Source organism: Vicugna pacos, chromosome X (genome assembly GCF_048564905.1).
Source record: "Vicugna pacos chromosome X, VicPac4, whole genome shotgun sequence".
Classification (NCBI taxonomy): Eukaryota; Metazoa; Chordata; class Mammalia; order Artiodactyla; family Camelidae; genus Vicugna; species Vicugna pacos.
In genome coordinates this window covers 55,843,640-55,852,001 of record NC_133023.1, presented here as the reverse complement: position 1 = coordinate 55,852,001, position 8,362 = coordinate 55,843,640, and the positions used below count along the sequence as shown (strand labels likewise).

At 57.2% G+C, this 8,362-nt stretch overlaps 1 protein-coding gene across 8 annotated transcripts; it reads left to right on the top strand.

Moving 5' to 3' along the window:
- The first annotated feature begins 507 nt into the window (after positions 1 to 507).
- On the top strand, positions 508 to 6,205 carry CITED1 (Cbp/p300 interacting transactivator with Glu/Asp rich carboxy-terminal domain 1). Of its 8 annotated transcripts, none has more exons than XM_072956464.1 (4): positions 837 to 960; positions 1,481 to 1,499; positions 4,920 to 5,044; positions 5,587 to 6,205. In XM_072956464.1, exons 3-4 carry the CDS (start codon positions 4,985 to 4,987, stop codon positions 6,127 to 6,129), a joined length of 603 nt encoding a protein of 200 aa, XP_072812565.1. In that variant the 5' UTR covers positions 837 to 960; positions 1,481 to 1,499; positions 4,920 to 4,984; the 3' UTR covers positions 6,130 to 6,205. The 8 variants fall into 8 exon arrangements, with proteins under 8 accessions (XP_072812561.1, XP_072812565.1, XP_072812563.1 ...); XM_072956462.1 differs by lacking the exon at positions 837 to 960 and adding an exon at positions 1,074 to 1,132; XM_072956463.1 differs by lacking the exon at positions 837 to 960 and adding an exon at positions 1,084 to 1,126.
- The last annotated feature ends 2,157 nt before the right edge of the window (positions 6,206 to 8,362 follow it).

Genomic DNA, 8,362 nt, shown 5'->3' with positions numbered 1-8,362 from the left:
AATCCCTGAGAGCCCCGGGCAAGCTCTTAGTATTCTGCTGCCTGTTCTTGGCTTTCTGGCGTGCCTCGTGAGGTGCATCTGGCCCCCAATCCAACACATCTCCACGTCTCAACCCGCCAGCCTCCTTCAACCCTCGATAACCACAAGAGAGAATCCCTCGAACCCAACCTCAGCTCAGGCCTTCGAGGGAATCTACCGTTGCCGGCCGGAGAGGCCCTCCAGGAGGCTCTGCCCGAAATCTGGCTATTTAAGAGGAAAGGGACCCTCAGCCTTGGCCCTTCAACAAGGGAGATGGTGCAGCCCAAAGAGGGCAGACAGGCTCTGAGAAAGCCCTGCAGAAAACCCAAATCATGCCCCTCGGGCCCCGTCCCATGTGCGTCCCCCTCCTCCGAGTCATTTCCTGAGCCCATAGCTCTCCCCACAACCCCCTGAAGCCCGCTCTGGCCACCCTCTAGATTTAGGTCAGAAAACAGACACTAACAGCTCTCCCTCGCCTCAGCGAAATTACTAAGTGGAATTTATTGGGCAAGTCCATGCAGGGTGGTGGGGAGAGACTGTGCCCCAGGCCCGGGCCCCCGCCCGCTTCTGAAGCGCAGGCGTGGGCCGGGGGGTCGGGGCTCGGGGTGGCCACGGCCTGGGCCCGCCAGCCGCAACCCGGGAGCTGTGGCCGGTCGCCGGCGCCGCGGGACCCGCGGGGCTGCTGGGACTCCGTTCCCCAGCCGGCCCTTCGCTTTCACACGATCCGCGGTGACTGCACCAGCTCGAGCGCCTTTAAAGGGCCACACACGCCAGCCGCCGCTATAAAATGTTCCCAGCGGCACAGCTGCAAAAGGGGCACCGCTGAGCTGCCGAGAGGAGGCTCGCTCCGCCCGGCTGCCCGCCCACCGCCCGCCGGCGAGGGGTCGTTCCTGGGGAGGAGGAGGAGGGCTGAGGAAGGCACAGCACCCGCTCTGGCCCTCAGTGAGTATCCAGTTCAGATTTTGCCACCAACTCGCCCACGAGCCAGGACATGTGCTAATAATGCCCTAAGCCGGTTATAAAGACGTGGAAATTGGGGGGAGAGAGAAAAAGGGGGAAAAGGGTCTGTCCTTCCTGGGATTCCTAGCCGAGGCCAGCCTGCTGCCGTGTGCGTGTGCGTCAGGGCTCTCCGGGCGGCAATGGGGGCTTGAGAGCCGGTTCCCCCGCGCCGGGAAGGGAGCGCGGTGGCCGCCACCGTCACCGCCCCGGAGTCAGGCGCCGAAGCTGCAGGCGGGCGGGCGGGCGGGCACGGGCGCGGGCCGGGGCTGCTTGGCGCGGCACGGTGCGGTGCGGCGGCGGCGGCGGCGGCGCGGCGGTGCGGGCTTTTCCCAGGCGCCCCGGGGTCGGGTGGCACGGAGCGCGACCGGCTCGCGGCGGCGGCGGTGGCGGCGTGCGTGCCAGGGGCTGGGGGCTCCGCCGCTGCGCCCGCGACTCACCGGGCTCCGCGCTTCCCTCTCTCCAGGGCAGGCGGCATCGCGGAGGTAAGCCGGGCCGCCGGGCAGGGCGCTGGGTTGGGCGGCGGGGCCGGGGACTCCAGCGGAGAGGGCGCGGGGAGCGGGCGGCGGCCGGGCGGGCCGGAGGGCTCTGGGGGACTTGTTTTCTGTTTGAAAGCTGCTCTGCTGGGGGCCTAGGGGCCGCCGCCTGCCCGCTTGCCAGCGAGCCGGTTCGCTCGCCAGCGCGCCCGCCTGCTGGCCAGCCGGGCCGGGCACCCGCTTCTCCTGGGGATACGGCAGCACCTTTTCTCCCCGCGCCCGCGCTTTCTCCAGCTTGGCTTCTACCGACTTTGCTAATCGCCCGGACAGCATCTGGACGCTCGGGCTCCGGGGCTGCACAAAGCTCAGGTTTCCTTCGGGAGCTGGAGGCGAGAGGGGCTTTTCGGGCCGAGTTCAGCGGAATTGCGGGATGGAAGTTAACGAATTCGGGCAACTTGCCTCTATTGCCCGGTCGACCTCTGCTCTTCCCCCACACCCACGCCCACATACACACGCACACCCACGCACACACCCCTCTGCCTATAAACGCCGGCGGCGGGGCCGGGCGGCACACGAAGTCCCTGCCTCGCCGAGCGCCGGACTTGGAGGCAGACAGACCTGGCTGCGAATCCCGGCTCCGCCACTTTCTAGCGCTGTGACCTTGGGCAAGTTACCGAACCTCTCGGAGCCTCTCTCGCTCTTCTCATAGCGGGGTGATAGCAGTGACCACAGGCAGCTTGGTTGGCTAAGGGGTAGGCTCATCCCGCGGCCGCGTGGGGTGCTCAGCGGGCGCTCAGTAAGTGTTGGTGAGGCGCGGGAGTGGCTGCCGCCGGCGCTGGAGTGCGCCCCCGAGCGCGGCAACACCGCGGGGCCCCAAACTCACCACCGAGGCCGAGACCCCGCGCCCCTCCCCGCTTGTCCATCCCGTCTCTCTCCGATCGGTTACTGATATGGCACTTGCGGGAGTGGACGCTCGGGGCCCCCCGTGGCCTGGGCACTCGCTCCCACCGTGCAGGGATGCTCCCGGCCGCCCCCAGCTCCAGCGGCTCCACCTGGGATGTGGCGAGGAGGGCGGCCGAGCTGTCCGCCAACAATGGGCCTTTAGTTTTCAGGTGGCGAAACTGACTGGTCTGGTTAGAGAGCATCCAAGCCAAGCCGCAGTACTGTTTGGATTTTTAAAATTTCTCCTTCTGAGTGAGAAAATAGCAATCGAGATGGAGCCATCCGGTTGGTGCCATTTTAACTTTTGGTCCCACAACAGGTCAAAGACACGGCCCTCTACCTGCCTCTCCCTTCTCTCTTCTTCCTCTCCCCTTCCCACCCCCATCTAGGCGGGAGGGGGCTGCCGGCCCACGGGAAGGTCTGTAACGAAGGGCGGGCGGCGGGACCGGGGACCGGTGGCCGGGGCTCTCGAGGTACCAGCGGGCGAGGAGGCACTTGTTGCTCTGCGTTGCCCAGCCGCCTCTCGCAGCCGTTTCGCAGTGGTCAGCTCGCAGCTTGGAGAGCGGGCTGGGACGCTTCTGCGCTGCTAAGTTTTGTCTTCGAATGGGCCAGGTGGCAGAGTGGGGACCGAAAACCGGGGAGGCAAGGCAGGGATTCCGATCGAAATGCGGTTGCTTCTTCAGACGGATTCAACAACACTTACTGAGTGCCTACGGAGCACAGACCCAGGCCGGGGGTCAGGGCTGGTGGAGGGGAAGCGGTGATGGGAGGCGACAGATCTGAATGGAAACAAGAGTCCTGCTTAGGGGAGCTCACAGCCTGAAGGGGGAGACATGGTAAAATAGTCTTCCCCAGGAACTGATATCAGAACACAGATACTTTGTTTTTCGCATTCTCTCTTTTTTCTTCTCTTTTTTTTTCCCCTCCTCTTTCTGTTTCTTTTTGTTCTTACTGCTGCTGTTTTTTTTTTCTTTTGTACGTTCGGGTACCGGGTGTCATAAAGAAGAAGGGCTGAATAGAAACAGGAAAAGATGGGCGCCCCTCCCCAGACATTTTTCTAAGGACATGAAAATTGCTTGATCCTGAAGGTGCTGGGCTCTTGAAGACGACATGGATTAGACTCCTTGTCTCGTGATCACTGGCTTGAAATACTCTCAGTTTGCCTCGAGAAGAAACAGGGCTCCAATCAAGCAGTGGTGGTGGACCCAGCAACAGATTTTTTTCTCATGTTTTCTCCCCCTCCCCTTTCTTCTTTTTTCTATTTTTCTTGCCTCCCTCCCCTACAAGTAAGTGGTGCAAAGATAATAAAGAGAGGTAGTAAGTGGCCACTTTCTAGAAGTGTCTGGGCAGATTCTTAATGACCACTGGGGGGAGGAGGAGGATGCCGTGTCACAGAGAATTCTATCCTTGTTGGAAAGATGACTCTTTAAGATCCTGAAGATTCTCTGGGCCAAAAGGTATTTATAAATATGAAATCCTACATTTCTAACTCATCATGAAGGCTAGAATATATGGGGCTTTTTTTTTTTGAAGGCTTCTAGGAAAATAACTTAAGAGTTTTCAGAGATTTTTTAATTTTCTGGTTTGGGGATATTCTTTCCCCCTTAGCTCTTGGCACTTGAATTAGGGGATGAATTATTTGGGAATCATTCTAGGTATGATGACTTGGCCAGCCATCAGGTGAGGCATGTGGGCATAGGGCGCTAAATCCCACTCCCAGAACCACTGCTGCCTGATGGGAAAGCCACTGAACCTCTGTGCTTCAGTTTCCCTCCAGGAAGAATTATGCCCACCTGTCACTACAGATGAGTGTGGCTGGGCTCAGGGCAGGTGTCCTGGGAAAGCCCAGTGCTGCTAGGGCTGTCTTGGAGGGGGCTTGTGGTGTGGAGGAAACAGACATCCCTAGCTGCTCTCTGGCTGCCCTGGAGCCCCCAGACTACCCTGATCAGTCCAGCTTCTGAGTCCTGAGGCAGGACTTTGGAGCCCCAAGACATTTGCTTTGAGGACCTATTCTTTCTCTGGGTTGCAGCCTTCTGTCATCCCGACTCCTTTCCACTTTCTCCCAGTCCTAGCGGAGGCCCCAGCTCTCCAGCCTGAATGCCAGTGGCCCATTGAGACAGTGCGCTACTTATTCAGGGACATTGCTGCCCTCAGGATCAGGAACAGTGCCACTCACCCCCACCACAGCCCCCATTTGGGGCCCTGAAATCAATTGCATGAGGAAACAGTCACACGCGTCCCCTCTTTGATGATACTTGGGTGGCTGGCTGCCTGGGCAGCACCTGGACGAATCCAGCCCCTTTCCTGCCTCTGGCGAAAGTTCCAGCTGGATCTCCTCCCTGTGCTCAGGTGGTCTCTGGTCTTGAGTCTAATCCTGTCACCAGCCTTGCCGTGTAGCTGTGTGGAGTTGCCCTGCTTCGGGCTTTGCTGGTACTTTCTTGGTCAATAAAGCCTTTGCCCTTATCACCTCTTCTCCCTCACACACAGCACAACAGCTCCAGCTGGCAGCATCACGTCCCACCAATTTATCTACCTTCTGCCAAGGCTCTGAAATGCCAACTATGTCAAGGCCTGCACTTGATGTCAAGGGTGGCACCTCACCTGCAAAGGAGGTAACTTGGGCCATTTTACCGATGAAGACACGGAAGCCTGGAAAGATGACCTAGTCTGGGGCCATGTGGGAGGCCCTCTGAGCTATGGTAGCTGGTGTCCTTCAGCAGCCAGGAGACAGCGGGGCTTTCTCCAGGGGGAATGAAAATAGTTTCTACTGAAAAAAAGGGTCACAACGAACCCATTAGGGGTACTGAAAGATGTTGGGGAAGGGGGCAGAGAAGTAGAATTGGAAAAGACCACCCCACTGAGAAGATGGAAGTGAGGATGAGAAGAGGGACAGTGACAGCCCCTTTGTAGAAGGATGAGCTGAAGGCAGAGTCAGGGGAGGGAGATAAATGCAGCAAAGTCACTTAGGAAAGTGGGTGCCCAGCCTGGGAATTCAGGCCAGAGCACAGTGCTCAGAGCCATGATGGCAAAAGGAGACTCAAGCCTAACTTTCCAGGGGGGCCTTTTTGCTGCCTCCCCACCACTAGCCCCTGATGAAGGGCGAGGGACAAGCCAGGAGCAGGGTTGCCATACTGTGCCTGTCTCTGTCTTCTAGGATGCCAACCAAGAGATGAGCTCTCTGGCCTACTCTAACCTGGGGGTGAAAGACCGCAAAGCAGTGGCCATTCTGCACTACCCCGGAGTAACCTCCAATGGAACCAAGGCCAGTGGGGCTCCTGCTAGTTCCTCGGGATCGCCATCTCCAATAGGCTCTCCTACTGCCACCCCTCCCACTAAGCCCCCACCCTTCAACCTGCACCCCGCCCCTCACCTGCTGGCCAGTATGCAGCTGCAGAAACTTAATAGCCAATATCACGGGATGGCCGCTGCCGCCGCCGCCTCCACTGCTCCGGGCCAACCCGGGGAGGCAGGGCCCCTGCAAAACTGGGGCTTCGGGGCTCAGGCGGGAGGGGCGGGGTCACTCTCTCCCTCTGCCGGTGCCCAGAGCCCTGCCATCATCGATTCGGACCCGGTGGATGAGGAGGTGCTGATGTCGCTGGTGGTGGAACTGGGACTGGACCGAGCCAATGAGCTGCCGGAGCTGTGGCTGGGGCAGAATGAGTTTGACTTCACGGCAGACTTTCCATCTGGCTGCTGATGCCAACTGTTCCTAAAGATGGAGGAATAAAGCCACCAATTCTGTTGTAAATAAAAATAAAAATTAATTACAAAGAGATGGACTCGAGGTGTTCTTCACTGAGGTTGAAAGGGGTGTGGCATCCTTTTAGCAATTCTAAATCCCGTGGTGGGTTGTGGGTGGATAGTTGGGAGGAAGTTGGCCTGGATGCGAGGAATGGGGAGGACACAGGATGGGGTGGGGGGAGTGCTGCTCACTGAATTCCTGCTACCATCACCTTTCTCTCTTCCGGAGCCCAAGTACCCAGTGTCATTGCCCTAAGACCTCAGGAACACTGTTCTATTCGAGGTTGATGACGGGGGCGGTTGGGGGCATTCCCAGAAGAAAGACTGACCCAGCCCCTCCTGCAGCCTACTCGCCACTTGCATATCCAAATGTAAAGGGTTGCCCTGACCACGTGGCTCACGCTTCACCAACTCTAAAAGCCATCCCCTTCCACTCTCTTGTCCCAATCCAGTTGATGCATTAAGGCCACTCCTTTGCCTTTTTGCCCATGGGCAATAATCGGTATGATCTAAGAGGGATCCAATGACCTGGGAGCTCAGAGTTCTCTGGAAAATTGCGAAAACTACAGACCATTAAACTAAGATTCAAGGTGCCTTCAAGTCCCTCAGGCAGTTGCTCAACCCCAGCCCCTATGCCTGGGACACTCTGTGCTGGCCTGAGTGTCCCCTAAGTCTAGCCTCCCTGGCCCACACTATGAGGACAGCCTGTTTCTTGGGTCTGGCCTCTCCATCTTAAAGACACAAATCAGGGCTGGGCTCAACAAGTTCAACATTTGGGGATACAGCTGTTGCCCTTAGGTTAACTGCTGAGGAGGCAATGGCTTCAGAAGCATGTCAAGTGACAGAGAGTAGCACTGAACCAGAGTCTGGCCTTGGGGCATGGGGGCAGGGGGCGGGTGTGGAATCCAACCCTGTCCTCATATTGACACAACCCAAGGGCCTCTAGACTCCTCTCCCCACATTTCAGACTCCCAGAGACATTCATCCTGGGAGACTGGGAAAACTGATCAGCTGTTTAAAACTAGCATCAGGCCTGTCCTGTAGCAAGTGCTTGTGCAAGGAGCCCACTGAAAAAGGCAAGGCATTGGATTCAGTACTCCCTGAGCACCTGCTCTGGGCTGGGCACTCTGCTGGGCACCGGGAGCATAAATTAAAATTTGTACCTTTAAGGGGGGCCCCCATCTAGAAGGAGAAAGGCACCAATAAATTATAATAAAACGATATTTCCTATAACACAGGGAGAAGATGCTATTTGATCTCAGAAAAGGAAACAGCTCCATCTGCCTGGGAAGTCGGGGGAAGGATTCCTGGTATTGAACTGGTTCATCTGTTTGTTTCTACATCTCACAAGTAATAAATGCAGGATCCCATCTCCTTGGAAAAACTAGAAACTCTACAGATCAGGCCAAAGTACCCTTTGACCAGCTCTCACCCTCAGTCTCGATCGCCTCTTGCCCTCCACAGAGGTAGCAACTGTTTATCTATTTGCAGTGTATCCTCATTGGCCTTGCTCTGTGCCTTTACACAAAGACTTATCTACCCACAGAAACAATTGGGTTTCCAAACAAGAGCAGAGTCAGCCAAGGAAAGAATGAGTTAGGGGGAAAGCTGTTACGCAAGTGTATGTTCACGAAAGGGGCTGCCCCGGCTGAAAAAACAGAAGTTCAGCACGCAGGGTCAGAGGGCCAGGAGAGGGCATGGGAGGAGGCGACTCGGAAGAAGTTTGCAAGAGGCAGGGCACAAAGGGCCTTCTAAGCCAAGCTGGGAGCCCACCTGTATCCTCGGCACCACCAGCCCTGTGGCTTGTGGAGACTCGGAGCTCGTAGGAAAGCAAAGAATGAACTAACTTTACTTTTTAGGATGATCTCACTGAAGGTGGATGAATAGATCCATCTAAGGCAGTGAACAGGGAGACAGGGGGTCCTGAGACGGGCTGGAGAGGCAAGGTGACAGGGTGTTTTTTGTTCATTATTTCTTGCTGGAGATAGAGTGTGAGCAAGGAAACATCACAGAGTACAGTCAGGGGAAGACAGGGAAGCCTCTGCCCCTGCCCTACCAGTTCACATTCAGGCCTCTGACAACAAGACCAGACACATTCACTAGGTTACCAGGAGATTCCCGAGCCAACTCCAAGTCTCACCCTGGGACAGGCCCTGGATGCTGGGAAACAAGGTTCCCAGAAGCGTGCA

Excerpts from the sequence above, each read along its gene's own strand:
- CITED1 (XM_072956460.1), top strand. The coding sequence starts at position 534 with ATGCAGGGTGGTGGGGAGAGACTGTGCCCCAGGCCCGGGCCCCCGCCC. Across the intron at positions 961-4,919 it reads AGCACCCGCTCTGGCCCTCA|CACAACAGCTCCAGCTGGCA; the intron begins GTGAGTATCCAG and ends CCTCACACACAG. Across the intron at positions 5,045-5,586 it reads GCACCTCACCTGCAAAGGAG|GATGCCAACCAAGAGATGAG; the intron begins GTAACTTGGGCC and ends TCTGTCTTCTAG.